At 43.4% G+C, this 20,416-nt stretch overlaps 1 protein-coding gene and 1 pseudogene across 2 annotated transcripts in view; both read right to left on the minus strand.

Moving 5' to 3' along the window:
- The window catches only part of LOC138158312 (E3 SUMO-protein ligase KIAA1586-like), a 22,363-nt pseudogene extending 4,804 nt beyond the window's left edge, over positions 1-17,559 (minus strand).
- Positions 1-17,885, minus strand: part of AMPH (amphiphysin) — a 188,166-nt gene extending 170,281 nt beyond the window's left edge. For both annotated transcript variants that reach the window (XM_069084385.1, XM_069084384.1), the window contains exon 1: positions 17,621-17,885. In XM_069084385.1, the coding sequence (XP_068940486.1) occupies positions 17,621-17,689 (69 nt within the window). In that variant the 5' untranslated portion in view covers positions 17,690-17,885. The remainder of the gene's footprint in view (positions 1-17,620) is intronic.
- Positions 17,886-20,416: the final 2,531 nt, after the last annotated feature.

A 20,416-nucleotide genomic window follows, 5' to 3' on the forward strand; every position in this document is an offset into this window, starting at 1 on the left:
TTACTATAAAAACCTTTTATTGGCAAGGTGATTCTCTCTCTGTCTCTCTGTCTCTCTGTCTCTCTGTTTCTCTGTCTCTGTCTCTCTCTGTCTCTCTCTGTCTCTCTCTCTCTGTCTCTGTCTCTCTCTTTCCTCTTTCACCTCACTCTCTAATGATGAGGTTGTTCTTCTCCCTGCCAAGGAAGATGGCTCCACATATCATTCCATTCTCTCCCATAATCTCTAGCAGATTGCCACCTCTATATTCCCACTCCCTCTTTAATCTTCCAACTCCTTATCTCCTGACTCCTTCCCTTTTGCCTACAAATATACTCAAGTGTCTCTCATCTTTAAAAAACCTCATTTGATTTGACCACGCCCTCTAGCTATCTCAAAGTAGATAATGCACAGACTTGGGGTCAGGAAAACCAGAATTGAAATCCTGCTTCAGATATTTACTAGCTATGTGACCCTAGGCAAGTCACTAAACTTCAATCTATCTCTGTTTCCTCATCTGTAAAATGGTGATAATCATAGTGTCTTCCTCCCAAGGCTGTTGTGAGAATAAAATGTCTACCAAGTGCTTTGCAAACCCTAAGTAGCTATAAATGATATTCTTATTACCTCTACTCCTCTTCTCCTTGAAAAAGCCATCAAAATTTGGTGCCTCCGCTCCCTCCTCTCCCTCTACAATCCATATTCTACTTCATCATTCAGTTGAAACTGTTCTGTCCACAATTAACAATGATCTCTTTACCAACGTAATGACCTTTTCTCAATTTTTTTTTCCTTCTCGGCCTTTCTACAGCAATTGGAATGCTGACCACCTTCTTCTGGCTAGTACTCTCTCCTCTCTGGTTTCCCTTACTCTGCTCTCTCTTGGTTCTCCTTTGATCTGTCTGTCTACTTGCTATCACTCTTTGTTAGATTTTCGTCCATGTTCTGTCCATTAACTGCATATATCCACTAAGGCTCTATCTTAGCTACTCTTCTCTTTTCACTCTGTGGTATCTTACTTGCTGATCTCATCAGCTTCCATGGGTTCAATTATCACCTTGAGGAAGATTATGTTCAGGTTTCTATAACTAGACTTTGTCTTTTTGCTGAGCTACATTCCTGTCCAGCTACCTGCCTTTGGGGGCCTCTCACACTGGATGCTCTGTAAGAATCTGAATATGTCTAAAACAAAACTGACCATCTTTCTCTGTAAACCCTCCTCTTTTCCATACTACTCATTTCTATTGAAGATACCATCAATCTCCCAGTCTCCCAAGGCTTCTGTGTCATCTTTGACCCTCATGCTTACTTAGTGACATATCCAATAGATTACTGAATATTGTGCTTTCTTTCTTTCTAACATCTTGAACCCACATCCCCTTCTCTCAACCTACAGTAACCACTTCAATTCAAGCCCTTATTATTCCTCATCTCAAAATTGTAAAAAATAAAAATCTAACTGGAACCCTTATCTCAAGTCTCTTTCCACTCTAATCCATCCTTTAAATGACTGACAAGATGATTTTCTTTGAGTGTAGATTACCTTTTCCTCAATAAATCTCAATGACTCCCTATTGCCTCTGGGACCAAATGTAAGTTCTTCTGTTTGGTATTTAAGGATTTTCCCAGTGTGGTCCCTTCCTATCTATCCATTCTTGCTATGTATTCTTCCCATCCATGTCCTTCTATAACCCAGCTATGCTGTCCTACCTGCCCCCCATGCCTGGAATATTCTCCTCATATGTTAATGATGCAGTCATTAGTGTGATATAGTAGCCAGAAGATAAAATATGATCTTGGGCTGCACTGAGATATAGAGAGGGCTTCCAGGCATGACCAAGTAGACATCTTCCACCCCACACACTGCGCTAGCTGGACAGCAGCTGGAAAATGAGGTTCAGTGCTGGGTTCCAAAGTCTAGGAAGAGTTTGATAAATAGGAGAAGGCTCAGAAAAGGGCAACCGGGATGGGGAAGAGTCTTGAGTCCACGACATATGAGTCAAAGAGGAAGGAGCTGGGAAGGCTTAACATTGGCAAGAGCTGACTCAGGAAGGACATGAGAGTTACATTGGAGTATTTGAAGAGTTATCACATGGGAAATGAATTTTTGGGAATGAATGGCAACATCATCACCAACCCCACTTCACATTAGAGGGTGCTAAAAGGGGCCTGGGTCGCTTTGGTCATTGGTGGCTTTTGCCTCATTGGAGATACTGAAGCAGAGGTTGTAAGACTATTTCTTGTATATGATTTGGTGGGTTTTTTGAGTTATGTGTTGGATCAGATGCTGCCTAAGTCCCTTTGAATTCTGAAATTAGATTATTTGATTCTTTACATCTTAGATGCACTTACATTCTTAAGGAGTACCCCTGTACTCTACACAAAGCAGTAAGACAGGTAAATAGATGAATGAAAGATTAATCAATCAGTGATTGAGCATTTATTAAGTGCTTATTAAGTGTCAGGCACTGTGCCAAGTCCTCTTCCTCACAATGACAAAACAGTAAAACAAATAAACTAAAAATACTAGAATCTAGAGGAAGTAGGAAGAGGTCTAGGGTAGAAAGCTAGACCAAATAGTATGAAGATTTAGAACCTAGATTCAGAGTATGGCTACATCCCACTTCTACCATGCCCAAAAATGCTGGGGGAAGGTTCCCACGAGGACCTTTAAGGTGGATTTGACGTGAGCAGGCAGACCCAAGCAGAAGCAGGGAAGGACTACTTTGTTCTGGGAATTTCACCAGCACGAGAGCAAATACTTTAGTTAGTTAGTTGGTAGTTGCCCTTTGTTCTCCAAGAGGACCAAAAGTGACATCTCTATGCTAAAGTCAAATTTCAATGTATCCGACTGTGGCTGATCAGACCAAAACAAGCTTGGAATGCTGTGCCGCAGCTTGGGCACAAATAGTCTGTGTGAACACTTGGGGTGGATACTCTAAATCTTCACAGCTGGCATTGCCTCTGAGCTGTACTCTAAATAGTTAATCAACTACGTTAACTAGAATGACTATATTGAGGTTGAAGTGACCCATTACCTTCCCCACCTTTTATTTAAACAACAAACAAACAAGCAGCAATTTCCACAAAGTAAATGTAGAAAAAAATGCTCCATATGCTGGTGAGACCAGCCCTAGGATTTCTGGTGACCCAGAAAGAGCCTCCCATATAATAGGGAGAACAAAGGGAAACATGAGCAGGGGTTAGTCTGGGATCCTGATGTTAACTGATATGCACACTGTCAGCCGTTTTGTCCTAATGTGGAGCTGCTTCCCAAAGTGTTTGACTCCCCTTTGCACTTCATCAGGAACGTGACTAGATGATTAGACCTAAAACAACATGCAGTTCTATGCCTGCCCCTCCTCCATATTCTGATCATCCCAGAAACTTTCCCACTAACCTAAGGCTTGAAGAGATCTTTCACCACTCAATTTGACAGTTCAACTAACTTTTGTTCATTGTCTTGCGAAATGTAAGGCATAGGGCTTGACCCTTTAATGTATGTACCAATCAATCAATTAACAAGCATTTCTGAAGCATCCTCCCTATGTCAGGCACTGTGCTAAGTACTTCGAGTACAAAAATAAAAGCAAAATAGTATCTGCCATCAAGGAGTTCACATCTAACGTGGGAGACAACACACAAAAATATAACCGTGGGGATATATATGTATATGCATGTGTATATGTATATGTTTATGGAAATATATGCACACACACACACCAGACATAGGGTAATTTTAGAGAAGAAGACAATTGCTTACTATGTTGTCTCCTCCTCCCTCACAATTCGCCACACCTATAACTAGCAATCTTAGAGCCTGGAAAAAGCAGCACAAAATTCATTCTCAGATGAATTCTGCAATTCATGATGTGAAAGTACTAGGAGAATGAAGATAACCTAGATGAAATTTGTTGAGCAGGAGGGGAAATCATGTCAGACTATGCTAGGTCCTGGCTTAGCTGAATGGGTGTTTGTTCTCTGTCTGAGCCCTCTACATTTTGGTAGGCTAGTGTGAAATCCCAGTTGCTAAGAGCCAGGTACCGCTCGATGATTCACAAGCCTTCTCTTCTTCCTCTGTGTACTCTTGTCCAGTTTTTTTCATAAAACCACAAAATAGGCTCTACCTAGTAACTGGAGGCCATTTTCTCTTTCCTTTAATTTCTCAGGGAGTACTAATCTCTTGTGTCATCTGTCTGTGGTCTCTCCAGGCTAAACAGCCTCATTCCTTCTACTGATCTTCATAGAGCATGGTTTTAATTTCCCTCCCTCTCTTGAACCACCTCTGGACCAGTTCTAGAATGGCAAAGTCCTTCACAAATGGTGAGCTGAACTGAACACAATTCTTTTTTTTTTTTGAGTTGTGTTTTTGAGATTTCATTAAAGTGAAATATTTGAATCTTCTGGGTCTTAAAGCAGATATGGACACTAGATGAATGAAAAAATTCACTCTGAACCTTGACTACTTTCCTGTTATCTTCAAAGGGCCTATAATCCAAGTTGGAAAAGTTTGGACAGGGAAGAAAAAGGAGAAAAGGGCCACCCAATTATAATGATAATGGAAATGGTCACTGAGTTATACAACTTAAGAGCAAGAGGTGATAAAGCCAAGAATGGCAGCAACTCATTAGATGAACCCTTAATGATGTTACTTGTGATGGTGGATGAATCAGAGAAATGTGCTTTTGTTCTCTGGAAAGTCACTCATTAAGAAAATGTTAGAATTGTGAGGGAGTGTAGAAGACTTCTCTCCTCTAATGATGGACCACTTCAATGAGGTAGGGAGAGGTCCTGTGGTGTGGTTTAAAAAAAAAAAAGAACACTGGATTTGGAGTTTGAAGTCCTAACTCTCCCACTCCATAGCCATGCGACCTCTCTGAGACTCAGTTTCCTCCTCTGTAAAAAGAGTTTATACAAACTCACACTAATTTCCCAGAATTTCTCTGAGGGTAATGTTTTATAAAATGTCAAGTATTGTATACATTGAATTATTATTAATAAGTGCTGCTTTTGGTTGAGTTTTTATCTCACTGTGGAGCCAACTGAAATCATTAGATGTTTTTTCCTGCATAAATTGTTGTTGTCATGCCTTGAGATACAGGTGCATCTTCCATTTGCAAAGTTGCTGTTTCTGTTTTTAACCTAAGTGCAGGTATTTAAAATGATCTCATTTAAATTCTATTTTGTCAGATTTAGCCTATTGTTCTAGCCTCTCAGGATGTTTTTTTTTTTTTTGCATTGAAAATGTCTCACCAAACACATTAGCTATGCCTCTAAGGTTTTTTTGTTTGTTTTTTTTGTAAAACAGAATCTCGATAAGAATTTCTATATGGTAAGCCCAATTCTAGTGATGTGATCTGACCTGGGCAGAACACAGTAGGACTGTCACTGCCCTCATTCTGGACACTAATTCTATTTATGCCACCCAAGTTTGCATTTGCTTCTTAGATTTGTCAATCATGTAATTGACTATACTGAACTTCCAGGTCAATATGAAAAAGACCTAAAACCCCCAGATCCTTTCCAACTGTTCAGTCACCTCTTCTTCATCCCATCTTTATACCACCGATTTTCTCAATCTAGAGCTCAGTGGTACTTCACTAGAGACATTCTTTTATGTTGAAATTCTTGAACAAATCACCCTTTTAGTCCGCTTCTTCTTCCTGTCTTTAGTCCATCTAGTCCTGTTCCTGTCTCATTGTCATATCTCCATCTTGTTCATAGTGACTTTTTGAGGCACTTTTCAAATGCTTTTAAGAAATTCCAGTACAGTATTTCCATTAGCAGAGAGGAAGCATGTCAAAGCAGATACAGAGGAAAACCACTTCTGACACATACTGATTGTGTGACCCTAAGTGAGTCATTTCACTTCTCGGTTACCCAAGCAACTGTCCAAGACCATAAATTGTACAGCAAGTACTAGTCTGCATGAGTGGAGGGAGTTCCTCCCTTGGAGCTCCCTATAACAATGAAATCATAGGTTGGGGTTCTCCCAGACTCACTAGCTGGTCTCCCTGCCCATGAACAACATGAATTTTGATGTTCTTTGTTATTTATGAACACATGTCCACTTAATGGACCCCATCACTCCACAAACCAGCCCTTTATTAGTGCATTCCAGCATTTTGTAATGAGATTTGAATGAGAAGGTACTTCAAATATCAGTCCAACTGCCTAATTTTTTTTTACAGATGTGGAAACTGAGCCCCAGAGAGGTGGTAGGATTTCTATCGGGTCTCAGACATAGAAAGTGGGATTAATAAGAGCTGGGATTCAAACCCACACCCTCCGGTTCCAAGTTGTCTCTCTATACACTGCATCCAGGATGAGTAAACAGCAGCCATAGAACATTTCTTTCTGAGATATTTTTTTAATTTAGCACAGCAGGGGCTTATGTAGTACAGAATATAACATCATGCAGCAAATCAGTGCCTGCTTTTTTCCATTTTTCTCCAAAAGAAAAACCCATGACCTACTAATGTTTAGGGTTCCCCTGAAATAAGTGAGCCCTTCTCATTAGTTACAATTTTCTACTGTGTCAGTAACATGAAAGAATGCAAGTGCTCTCATCAGGATTTTTAATTTGAATTCAGGGTAACCCAGAAAAAGAGACTTGCCTCTCATCAAAGCTCTGAAGGCCAGTGGGGTCAGAGCCTGGGTTGGCCACTACAAAAGGAACTTTGTAAGGCTTATTATTCAGGGGCTGAGTCAGTTATGAACCAGTGATGGGGCTAGGAGGAGCCAAAGGTCCCAGAAGAGCTGATCTTTGCATAAGACAAGGACAATCAAGGGTCTGTCCCACACGGGCCAGCTCAGGTCTAACTGGACCTCTCCCCATGTGGGCTTCCCCAGACAGTTATCACATCCCAGCTGGAACACAACGCCAGAGCAGAACCACAGGGTGCCTGCTTATAAGTCAGTCTGGCTTATTCTACAAATGCAGTTGTTTTTAAGGAAATGTTCATTTAAACCCAATCCAATAAATATTTATTAGGCACTTAGTGTGTGCTGGGTACTGTGTTAAATGCCTTTGTAAAGGCAAAACCAAACATGTGCCTGCCCTCAAAGAACCTCCATTTATTTAGTGGTCAAGGGAAGAAAAAAAAAGGACAGTGGGTAATATACACACAAGTAAGGAAGAACAATATATATTCAAAGTCATTATAAGAGGGAGAGAGAGCTAGTGGGGGTGAGGTGGGAGTGGGGTGGGAAGGGAGGAATCAGGAACAGTCTTATTTAGGAAGAAGCTCTTGTAGGCTCCCACCTACCTTTTCCATGAACCCTCTATGTGTTTTCTTTCCCCATCGCTTAGAATCTAAACTCCTTGAAAGCAAGGATGGTCATGCTTGTACTTATATCTCCAGAACTTGGCATAGGTTCTGGCACATAGTAGGTGTTTAATAAGTGCTCTGGCTATCTATAAACCTAGAGATTCTATAAGGCATGGGTAGTGGTAAGAGAAAAATTGATAAAAGAAATGATGCAAGAAAATCGTGAAAAGAGAATTAATACCACCACCTGGGAAGCACTAAAAGCTTTCAGATTCCTAAAATTAGCCCTGAAAAGGGCATCATGAAAAAGTCTGAAGCTTGGGACAATGCCAGATGAGCAGAGTCCAACTTTAACATAAAGTTCAAAGTCAAGAAAGAAACTGGAAAAAATAAGCAAACAACAAAAATAATTTGACCATAAAAAGCTACTACAGTGGCAGGGAAGACCATAAGATAAATTCAGAAGATCACAACAATATGAAAACAGCCACAAACTGAGCCTCAAAAAACCACCACAACAAGGATTCCTGGAATAATTAAAGAAAGAGATAAGAGTGGCAGAGGAAAAGTTGGGAAAAGAAATGAAACTGATACAAGAAAATTATGAAAATATAATTAACAGCTTGGTGCGGGGGTGGGAAACTTGCAGCCCTGAGGCCACATGTAGCCCTCTAGATCCTCAAGTGTGACTGAATCCAAACAAATCCCCTTAGTGAAAGGATTAGTTCGTAAAACTTGGACTCATTCAAAAGACTGCACCCAAGGTCCTAGAAGGCCACTTGTGGCCGGGAAGCTACAGGTTCCCCACCCCTGCCTTGGTGAAAGGGGAACAAAAAATACTGAGGAAACTATTGCCTTAAAAAAACAGAATTGGCCTGGTGGTAAAATAAGAATAAAGTAAAATAAAAAGGCACAGAAATTGAATGAAGAAAATAATTCCTTAAAATTTAGAATGGGGCAAGTGAAAACTAATGATTTCATGAGGCTTTAAGAAACAATAAAACAAAGCCAAAAGAATGAACAAAGGCAAAAGCAAATGTGAAATATCTTGTTGGAAAAACAACTGACCTGGAAAATAGATCAAGGAGAGATTATTTAAGAATTACTTGACTACCTGAAAGCTGTAATTAAATAAAGTGCCTAGGCATCATATTTCAAGAAATCATCAAAGAAAACTACCCTGATATCTTAGATCCAGAGGGTAAAATAGAAACTTTAAAATCTATCAATAACTTCTAAAAAGAGATCCCAAAATAAAAACTCCCAGGAATACTATAGCAAATTCCAAAGCTCCCAGGTCAAATATTGCAAGAAAATATTGCAAGCAGCCAAAAAGAAACAATTCAAATATCACAGAGCCAGAGTCAGGATAATACAAGATTTAGTTTCTACATTAAAGGACCAGAAGGCTTGGAACACTATATTCTGAAGGGCAAAGGATTACAATCAAGTATCACTCCCATCAAAACTGAATATAATCTTTTGGTGAGAAAAATGGATATTTAATAAAATAAAGGAATTTCATGAAAAGACCACAGCTGAGTAGAAATTTTGACATTCACATAAGACTCAGAAGAAGCAAAAAACAAACAACCCCATAAACATGAAAAAGTAATCATAAAGGTCTCAAAGTCTGTTTGCTCTCCTATATAGGAAGATGACGTGTAACTCTTAAGAATTGTATCATTATTAGGGCAGTTAAAAAGAGTTCACATAGACAGAGGGCATGGTTGTGGGTCAATTGTGCCAGAACAATCTTCAAAAAAATGAAGGGGTGAGAAATAGAGATGTACTAGAAGAAGGGAAAGAGAGAGGTAGAATGGGGAAAATTGTTTTCATAAAAGAGGCACACAAAGAAGAGCTTTTACAGTGGAAGGGAAAAGGTGGGTAAGGTGGGCTGGCAATGCTTGCTTGAACTTCACTCTCATCAGAATTGGTTCAAAGTAGGAAGAATATACACATATATACATATATGCATATATGCACAACTCACATCCATACACTCAGTTGTGTATAGAAATGTAATTTACCCAATAAGGAAATATGAAGGGAAGGGGATAAGAGAAAGGGGGGATGATAAAAAGGAAGACATATGAAGGGAGGAAGTGGTTAGAAACAAAATGGACTTCTAAGGAGGGACAAGAGAGAGAAAGAGAGAGAGGGAAGAAAGGAGAAAATGAGGTATAGAGAAATACACGGTTAGTAATCATAACTGTGACTGTAAATGGGATAAGCTCACCCATAAAACAGAAGCAGATAGTAGAATGAATTACAGACCAGAATCCAGCAATATGTTGTTTACAAGACATGCACTTGAAACAGAAAGACCCACAGAGTTAAAATAAAGGGCTGCAGCAGAATCTAATATGCTCCCAATGAACTAAAAAAAAAAAAGGGCAAGGGTAGCAATCACCATCTCAAATCAAAAGCAAAAATAAATATAATTAAAAGAGATCAGAGAAACCACATTTATTTAAAAAGGTATCCCGGAATATGGGTAATGAAGTAATATCAAACATTTGTACTCCAAGTTTCTCTGATAAAGGCCCCATTTCTAAAATATGTTGAGCATAGAACTGAGTCAAATTTATAAAAAAATAACAGTTATTCCCCAATTGATAAACGGTCAAAGGATATAAACAGCCAGTTTTCAGAAGAAAACAAAGCTATCTCTAGTCATATGAAAAAGTGCTCAAAGTCACTATTGATTAGAGAAAGGCAAATTAAAAAAAAAATCTCTAAGGTACCACCTCACACCTACAAGAAATGACAAATGGTGGAGGCGATAAGGGAAAATAGACACACAAATGATCTGTTTGGTGGAGTTGTAGACTGGTCCAACCATTCAGGAGAAAAATTTGGAACTCTGTCCGAAGTGTTATATAACTGGCATATCCTTTGATCCAACGATACCTCTACTAGGTCTGTATTCCAAAGAGATCAAAGAAAAGAGGAAAGGATCTATATGTACAAAAATGTTTATAGCAGCTCTTTTTGTGGTAGCAAAGAATTAGAAACTGAAGAGATGCTCATCAATTGAGGAATAGCTGAACAAGTTATGGTATATGATGTGATGGATTGTGCTATAACAAATGATGAAAGGAGAGGTTTGAGGAAAAAAATAAAACGTGGCAAGACATGCGAACTGATGCAAAGAAACATAAGAACTGGGAGATCATTGTGTTCAGTAACAGCACTATTGTAATGATGAGCAACTGAGAAAGATTTGACTACTTTGATCAATGCAATGATCCAAGCCAATTCCAAAAGAATCATGATGAAAAAATACTATCCAGCTTCAAAGAGAGAACTGATAAACTCTGGGTGAAAACTGGAGTATAATTTTCTTCCTTTGTTTTTTTTTTTTTTTTCGCTTTTTTGTGACGACTAATATGGAAATATGTTTTGCATGGTTTCACATGCAATTGGTGTCATATTGCTTATCTCGTCAGTGGGTGGGGGAAGAATGGTAGAGGGGAGGGAGGTAGAGAATTTTGTACTCAAAATTTAAAAGGAAAAGAGTGCTAAATAAATAAAAACATTTTTTTAAAAGAAGCCACTGATTTCTAGGGTGAAATGACCCTCCCTGTGGATGAAAACTCTAAGCTTCTATAAAGAGGACTTTGGAAGTAACCATTCATGGAGATGCACCACGGCTCAGTGAAAGGCACCATTTTATAATGGATGGAGGACTTTCTTGGCAATCAGGAAGATTCCTTTTCAAATCTTGTCTCAGTAGTGTGTGTGTCCCTGGGTCATAAACTTAGCCTTTCTGTGCTTCAATTTCCTTATTTATAAAATAAGGGGACAGACATGAAGCTCTCTAAACATCTTTTCTAGCTCCAGGTCTATGTCCCATGATCCTTGGAAGAAAGTGCCTTAGGAACTTGGGAATGGGTCTAGGTAGAGCCAGCAACTGGCAGAAGTGGATGGGAAATGTTAATTAGATACAGAAGACTCAGTCTTCTTAGTCCTGAAAATTGGCTGGATGTTCAACACTACTTAAAAACAACTGTTGCCATGGAGAATACGAAAGGTGGCTGCAGAAGAAACTCTCCAACGGAACATCAGGTCGGAGGCTCTCGATACCCCAAATGTGACCAAGGGTAACGGGGAATTCCCTTGTTAGAAATGCGACTAGGGGCGGCTAGGTGGCGCAGTGAGTAAGAGCGCTGGTCCCAGAGTCAGGAGGACCCAGGATTGGTTCCAGCCTCAGATACTTAACACCCACACAAAAAAACTGGCCGTGTAACCTTGAGCAAGTTACTTAACCCCAATTGCTTTAAAAAAAAAAAAAAAAGAAATGCGACCAAGGCTTTTTCTGATGATCTTCATCATCCCAGATTCACTTGTACCAAGGCATTGACCTCCAGTGGGCAGGGAGAGTACCAATATATGCATACATGGAATTGTTTTGGAGGATCCCATAAAGTTCTTTACATAACTTCTCCACCTCTCTTCATGCTCAAGTAGATTGTGTTGAACAAGATGCGATTACTTAAGGTCGTCTTTTTTGTTTATAATCACTGAGAACAAAAGACGAGATGACCAAGGATTCATGAAATGATGTTCCTTCTTGACTTTAGGCATATGATAAAACCAACTGCATCAATGCCTGTATTTGCTGTTGCACGGAGAACATGGAAGCAATCTCTTCATTCTGTTTCAATCAACTTATGTCTTCTTTTTTCATTTGCAAGAAAGTTAATATTAAATGTCATTCATTTCCTCCAGTTGTATGTCATTGGACACATATCTCATATAGGGAATACTAACAGTTATATGAATCACAGAATCTCGGAGCTGATGGGAACTTCACAGAGCACCTAGTCCCACCCACACTTGAATAAGATTTCTCACTACAAAATACTCCCAGATGCCCAAGTCATCATCCTTCCTCTTCTTGATGAGCTCTAGTGAAGAGAAGCCATAGTCTCCTGAAAGAGTCATTACATTTCTGAACAGCTCTAATTACTGGGAAGAAGTTCCTTACATCAAGCCCAAATCTTTCTCTCGGAAACTTCTGCCCTTTGCTTCTCATTTGCCCCTCTAGAACCATGAGAAATAAATGGAATCCCTTGATGGTTCTTCAGATATTTGAAAACAGCTTTCATGTACCTTTTTTTCTTCCCCTCTCTGGGTTAAACATGGCCAGTTCTTTCAATTAATCTTCTTATGGAATGATCTCTGGTTCCTTCTCCCTCTTGATTATCCTCTTCTGCACACATTCCATCATGTTGATTTTCCTCCTAAAATGTGGTTCCCACAACTGAACAAAGAATAATTATAGTCCTGTAATCTGACCAGAACACCAAACAGAAAAACAATCCCTAACCTTGTTATAGACAATATGTCTTCCAATGCAGTCTAGGATAGCATTAACCCTTTGGGATGCCATGTCACACTACGGACTCCTATGGACAATAAAACAACACCATTAAGACCCTTAAAAGTTCTTCAAATGAACTGTTGTCTTAGCTGTACCTCATTCAGCTTGGACTTAGGAGTTTATTTTTTAAAAAACAAATATGTATACACACACTTATATATTTCCTGCTATTCAACTTCATCCTCTAAAAGTCAGTCCCTGATTCTAATCCTGTGATATCTTTTTTGATCTTATTCCCCAACATAACTACCTCTCCCACTTTCATGTCTTCTACAAATCTGAACAGAGTTTGGCTTTGTAAAATCCAACTCATTCATAAAAAATGTTAAACTAAAAACCCATGAACAGATCCCTGGAATGGTTCACTAGAGATATTTCTTTATTCCATTCTCTCCCTACTGTCTTGGCCCATTGGACCTCATATCCAACCCCTCAGACCCCTAACCTAGGGCTTAGCACAGTGTCTAGCACATAGAAGCCATTTAATAAATGTCTACTTGCAGACTATTAAATCCTATCCATTCATCAAAACACTGGTTCAAACCACCTTCTCCTTGACACACTTTCAAATTCCCTACAACCTATGTAATCTTTCCTTCCTTCAGGCCCCCTTTAGCATTCTGCTTTTATAGCATGCCTGGCATTAATGATAGCTTGCCTTGAGTGATAATTATCCATGCATTTCTTTTATTTACTCTGCTAAAGAGCAAAATTTCATGAGGGAAAGGACTCTATCTTAATGATGTTTGTATCCCCCACTGAGGCTAGGCCAGTGCTTTGCTCATAATAGGCACTTGGTAATATTTCTTCAATTGAATATGATTGGACTGAAGCTATAGACTCTGTCCTCCAGGAGGGGCTCATCACTTTTAGGCAATGACAATAACATCATAATATGGTGTTTTAAGGATTGCAAAGCACACTTTATATGCCTCATCTCACTTAATGCTCATAAGCCTGTGAAGTAGGTGCAATTATTGACTTCATTTTACAGATGAGAAAATTGAGGCAGGAAGATGTCACCAAGACCAAGGTCACACAGCTAGGCACTGAGGCAGGATTTGAATTCTTGTCTTCCTGACTCGAATCCAGCACTCTAGCCTCTAGGTTATTTCTCTGTCTCAACACAAGGGTGGGGGTTCTTTGTTGGGTAACTTTGCTGAAGAATTAGATGAGTTATTCAATGTCAAAACAATAATCACTTGGAAGCCATATAGCTTAATTAGAGAGGTCCAAGGAAGCACCAAGGGGGAGGCAGGCGCAACATAGGACAAGTAATAGGGGTGCATAACACCTCCAGATTAGGATAGCAGATGAGAGTGTCCAAACTAGAGCAGCACAATGACCCCCCCCCCCAAATCTAATGGGCTTGGGCCTGCTGCCTCCAAACTGGTGCAGTCCCACATGGAGCCTAAGACTGCTACAACTAAACCAGAACTATGATAGGGCAGGGATCTGACCACAGTTGTCATGGAGCCTCAGGCACAATGGTCTTGAGGACAGTGTAAAAGATGGTTACAGTGAAAGGCTGTTTTCAGGACTTGGCCCAGCATTACACCAATCTCCTCCTGGGACCATTGATACTTTGTTCAACAAGGCAGCCCCAGGATCAAGGCATCTCAGGGAACTTTCTAGTGGGGGTCAGTTCAAGTGGATCTGATTGGCTCCTCATCCTCAAAATCGCAGACATAGAAACACAAATCAACTAAAAACCTGGAAACTTCTTGCTTGGAAGGTTCCAGGCATGAACAATTGTAGATATGCAGGGTTTCTAAAAGAGGCTAGAGAGGAAGGACATCAGATACTTAACACCCACACAAAAAAGAAATAGCCGTGTAACCTGGGGTAAGTTACTTAACCCCAATTGCTTAAAAAAAAAAAAAAGAAAAAAGAAAAAGGAAAAGGACTTATGTACACAAATAGTATGCACCCACATCCTTATAATGGGAATGGGAAGTAGGAAGCTCTTCTCTGCCCATTTATAGGCTTCACGTGGAGCCCATTAAGGGAAGCTTGATTAGGGGATGCTCTGTCTCTAGGTCACAAAGGCTGTAACACCCTCTGGCTCTAAAAAGGGTATATCCTCTGAGTTTGGCATTGTGCTTTGGGGCTTCCTCATTGGAAAAGCGTTCTAGTAATTTGACCAGATGAGACTCTGGGTAGCCATTAAGGAGGCATTGAAAAACTCATGTTGGTGCTTCTCTCTGGTAACTATGTATGTATTACCTTGGTCAGAGAGTTGGATTTGTCTGTTGGTCTGTGCTAATTTCTCAGACAGTTAGAAGCCCTGTCTGTTGGTCTTTATTTCTCTGTTTGTATTTTCTTTTTTTATTATTTATTTTTTTAAATAAGCAATCGGGGTTAAATAACTTGCTCAAGGTTACACGGCCAGGTGTTTCTGGGTGGGTGCTAAGTGTCTGAGCCCGGGATTTGATCTCCAGGTCATTCCAACACTGGAGCCGGTGCTCTTACTCGCTGTGCTACCTGGCTGCCCCTCTGTATTTTCTCTGTTGATTTTCTCTGAAGTTCGGGGTGCTGACTTTTCCCCTGAACTAGTGAATGTAATTTTTAAAAATTGCTAACCCATTAAATAGCTATCTTTCCTAATAAAACAGATCTAAGAACCTGTGCTAGCAGCCATCCTGGGTATGTCAGTGTGGTTACTGCTACAGTTCTCTGACGCCAAAGCCTGTATTCCCTCCATTGGCTCTCTGTTTCTCATCCCAAATCACCCTACTGAGCTGGGATTCAAATTCCGTTCTCCTTAGCGCTAAATCCAGTATTGTCCAATATACCACCCTGCATTTCACCAGCTGAGACAGAGAGAGAGAAAGAGGAGGAGAAAGAGGAAGAAGAAAAAGAAGAAAGAAAAGGAGAGAGAAGAAAGAGAGGGGGAAGACAAAAGGAGAGAGAAGGGGAAGTGTTTTTGAAGGTGGGAGTGGATGTATTCCAATGCTTCATCCAGACAACTCATGTTACTTCTGAAGGAGGGAGGGGGAAAAAAGAGACAAGAGTAGTACAGTAACACAGCGCCAATTCCAAACGCCCCACCAGTTCAGTTACTAAGGACCTGGAAACCCTGCAGGAAGCACTTGGAACATTGGGTCACTGAGCTGTTATGAGAAGCCCAGGAGACAGGTCACAGGTGTTCAAGAAGGGCTTGGGTGGATATTAAAAGAATTACAATCCTCTTACTAGGCTGGCAGTGGGCATGTGCAGAGATGCTGAGCAGAGGCAGCAAGAGTGGATGGATCACAGAGACAATGATCTCCCCTCTGGGGAGAAGGCCTACTCCAGTCCCCCCCCCTCCCCAATTCTCCCAGGGCTATAAATTTGGGAGGTGGTAGTATAAGCCCAGAAAGGTTCGAGTTAATTGCAATAGTGCACGGAAAGCCTGCCTGCCTTGAAGGGAGAGAGGCACCAATTCTACACCTGGGACCCTCCCCAGGGTGGAAAATATTGCCACCACATGAATACAACCCGGCATCACACACCGCCTTGTGATCCCCAGTAAGATTCCTTTTCTGGTCCCTGGCTCAGCAACAATGTAGAAACTAGCCATTCGAGGCACAAATAAACACGTTAGGCGATTGGGGTGCAGAAGTGAGGCAAGTTTGCTGTCTGCATTCATGCACAGGGGACACTGCTACAGATCCCAGACTGTCATTGAATTTAGATCTTCTTCTAGACAGAAACGAGCATCTGTTTCTTCCGCCCACTAGCAGAAGGCATCATTGCAAAGGGACCGACCAGAACCCAGAGATGCTCTCTGACCTTCTTGTGATGGTCAATTGGGCTCTACACCATCCACCCTCTCACCGCCACCACCTCGTCCTTTTGGGTGGGTGGAGGCGGTACAGGCCCAGTCAGAGAGGCCTGAGTCCCTGTGCTTGGGACATATTGCACCAACATGCCCTGGCCACACACAGTCCGAAGAGGTACCCTGGCACCCCGGCTCCTGGGCCTTCTCGGCCCCTAGTTCTGAGGTCCAAGATGTCTGGGCTCTGCTAAGAAAGCTATATGCTTCTCTCCCCCGTCCCAGGGGAGAGATGGGCAGCATTTCCCTTGCACCTCACCATCCCACTGCAGTCAAGTGCACCCTGAGCAAGGGGAGGGTCTGCCGACGCAGCCGCGTTGTTCCCTCTGCCCATCCAGCCCTCATCTCGGTGAGCTCCGGGATGGCCTGCACCCCTAGCTCCTAGGTTCAGCTCCTTGACCTCCACCCCCACCACCTCAGGGAGGGAGGTCACCCGCGGCCGCTGCGGGGGAGGCACCCACTCGGGATTGGTGTAGGAGCACGAGTGCGCGTGTGCAACCCGGTGCGTGCGCCCGGCCGACCTGAGGGAAGGATGCTTGCAAATCCCTCCTCCAGCCCGAATCCCCCGACTCCCCTCCTGCTGCTCCCTCCAGGCGCCCCTCCCCCTTTTCCCCTTTCCAGGGCAACTCTCCTGAACACAGCCCAGGCGTCCTCCTCCTCACTCCCCGACACCCCTAATCTCAGGGAACCTCCTGGGAACGGGGGAGGGACAGAGAAGGAAGGAGGAGGGAGACCTCCCAAGAAGCCCAGCCTGAGGACCCCAGAGCTCGGGTCCAGAAGTGTGAGTTGGTCTGTGTGGTTCTGTTGTATGTTCTTTCCGTGCGCCGTCTCTCTCGTTGTTGTGTACGCGTGTGTATGTGTTGTGTCCGTGCTGTGCTTCTCTGGATTTTGTGTCCTTGTGTGGTATCAAGTTAATGGCTTGTGTGGTGATGTCTATGAGTGGTGTGTGTGTGTGTGTGTGTGTGTGTGTGGGCGTGCTGTGTTGCAGCGTGGTGTGTGCCCCTGGGTGCTGTGGGCACAGGGAGGAGGGATCACAGGGAGGAGGGATTCCCCAGCAAGTTGGCCAGAGCCGCCCCCTCCCTGGGCTTCCCCTCCCCCTCCGTCATCCTCTCCCCTTCAGTCCCATACCCTCTTCCTCCCAACCCCCGCCCCGCTCCCCTCGCACACCTTCTCCTGAGCCCGGTTGAGCCTTTTCTGCACGTTCTTGGCGAAGATGCCCGTCTTGATGTCGGCCATGGCTGAGACTGCTGCTGCTGTTGCGGCTGCTGCTCCGGGAGGCTGGAGATGGAGGGAGCTGGAGGGAGACTTGGGCTGAGCCCAGCGGCTGCGGGCGGCGGGCAGAGGCTAAGCCCGACCCACCGGCAGATCCAGGGACTAAGAAGCCAGCTAGGGAGCGAGCGAGCGAGCGAGCGGCAGGATGGAGACACCCAGGGATGCGGGGGGAGGGGGAGGGGGGAGGGGACACCGGCAGCGGGCGAGGGCGGGAGGAGTCACGGGGAGGAGGGGTGAACTTAAAGGCGCAGCAAGGCCCGGCAGAGCCTGGTACTGAAACCGGGGCTGGGGGCACAGGGATGTGAAAAAGGTGAGGGAAGTGGGGAGAGCAGAGAGGCAGCTAAAAGCTGGAACGGGCCGAGAGGTATAGGACAGAATGATGGAGAGCGAGGGAGAGAGAGGAAAGGGAGAGGCACAGGAAGGGAGGGGGGGAGGGAGGGAAGGAGAGAGGGGGGGGAGAAAGAAGAAAAAAGAGAAAGAGGGAGGGAGAAAGTGAGAGGGAGAGAAAGAGAGGAGGGGGAAGAGGAGAGAGAGAGACAGAGAGAGAGAGTCATTGATGGGCAAGAAGGGTCAGTGCTGCACAGCTTGAGGGCATTCAGATCGGTGAGTGTGCAAGTACAGATGGGGTGATAGAGTGGGGGTGGGGCTGAAGTTTTCTTTGGGGAAAGGGGAAGACAATGCATCTTTTTCTAAGCAGGATATAAGAAGTTGACAGGGGGGGGAAAGGTGGGCGATTAATTTTTAGTCAAAGATTGTACCTATATATACTGTGCTGAAGCCCTTAAGGGCTACCCTGAACAGCTCCACCTTTGCTAATCGAGGTCGTGCTGGCCTTTGCACCTTGTCTCCAGCTACCCCAGAGCCAGGTGGATCACCCAAGGCTCTGCCCAGCCACCTCCTCCTCACCATGTTCGGAGGGTGTGTTGGGGAGAGGGAGAGAGGGCTTTAGGGCCCAGCAACACGAAAGTGAGGGACTATCCAAGACATCCCCTGCCCCCTCCCATGTACAGCTGCTGTCCAGCACTGTGGAGCTCTAGGCAGGCTGCTGTCTCAGCAGCCCACGCCGGCACCAACCAAGATTGAAGGAAGAGCTTCTGCCGAAATCTGAGAGCTTTTTCCAAGTCCTCATTTTCCTGGAAGTCTCTAATTCGATTAAACCCAATAAACCTTTAAGTGACTCCTAGTGACAGGCCAGAGGCAATGTGAGGTGGTGGACAGGGCCAGTCATGTAGTCAGGAAGAGCAGGGTTCGAATCCAAATTCCAGCTCTGACAGCCTGACTGGGAAACATTCCCCAGCTGTGGGAATGGTGCCTCTGCTGACCGTAAGACTGTAAACCACAGAGGATTAACTGATCAACGCTGGCCAAGTCAAGACGGCACCCGCTTTGTAGATGCTAAATAAAGCGGAAGATGCTCCCTATCCTCCAGGAGCTAACCATGAGTGGGAGAACGCATAAAGCTGAAAAGGGGGCGCCCCAGAGAGAGTGCCCAGCCTGAGGGCACAGTGAAGTCCCAAGGAAGGCAGCTAGCTCAAAATGGAGGGATGGCTGCCTTGGGGGCCCTCCTTCCATGGAGAGGGTGGAGAATGATGGATCCTCTCCAGCTACCTGGCAAGGAGTCCCCCAGTGTTTCCTTGAAGACTGGGAGAAAGGTCCCCTAACCTTCTAAGGCAGCCCTTCCACTTTTGAACAGGAAGACTTTTCTTCAAATTAAGCTAAATGTTGTTCTCAGTTCTGCCCTGAGAGTTTACACACTGAGGAAGGTCGGTCACAAGTCACTTCTTGGGAAAACAGTCATATCCAAAGGGGGGGAAATAAATCATCCCTAGAGTCAAATTAAGTGCCCAGTGGGTGATGGAGACAATAAAAACCCCGCTCCAGTGGGTGACGCCAGCAACTCTCAGTGAGCAATTACTTCTAGATCATAGAACTTCTTAATGTTGAGTCCTAGAAATGCAAGGACTTATGGAAATTGTCCCTCACGTGTTGGTCAGTCTATCAGTTAACATTTATCACGTGTTTACTCTATGCCAGGCATTATGCTAAACCCAGGGATTATAAACAAAGGCACACATTCCACGGAAACGCTCTAAGACACACGGACTGACCATTGGGCTTCACTTGGGAACCTCTAAATGAAGAGATCTTTCTCTTTGGGGGCTAAACAAATGAACAATAACAGCCATTGGCTTTTGTTTAGGACCATTCCCAGAGATCTCATAGAAATGGTCCACAGTTGGTCAAGATCATGTCCTGCTCCTATTTCCATAAACCATGAATAGTATATAAAGCCTATGAAGACCAATCAGCATCAGAATTCCAGGCACAATGATGGTGCCACTCTGCCCTAATGGCTCAGAATTCTGGATAAAAGAGCTCTAGATGAAGAGTTGGTAACAGGGTGGTTTTTTAGGCTGCAGAGTCTTATCATGTGTGTGGGAAGCAGGAAGTTGTCACTGCTTAGTACAGACTCTGCATGACCTTTCAGGTTAGTGCCATATGAAAATCAGGGGATGGAAGTGGGGCTGTTCATCCTGGAAAAGACAAGACATCTAGGGAGTCCTAGGCCTGTCCTTCAGGCTTCCCAAAGATGTCATATGACCGAGAGCCAAGTTAAGACTAATGAATGGGTGGAGGCTGCCAGGAGGCAGATATCTCGGGCCACAGTCACCCCTCCTCCCCAGCCCAAGC

The sequence above is a fragment of the Petaurus breviceps genome, unplaced genomic scaffold (genome assembly GCF_028583685.1).
Source record: "Petaurus breviceps papuanus isolate PSGF00001 unplaced genomic scaffold, PetGlider_PUasm1.0 174, whole genome shotgun sequence".
Classification (NCBI taxonomy): Eukaryota; Metazoa; Chordata; class Mammalia; order Diprotodontia; family Petauridae; genus Petaurus; species Petaurus breviceps.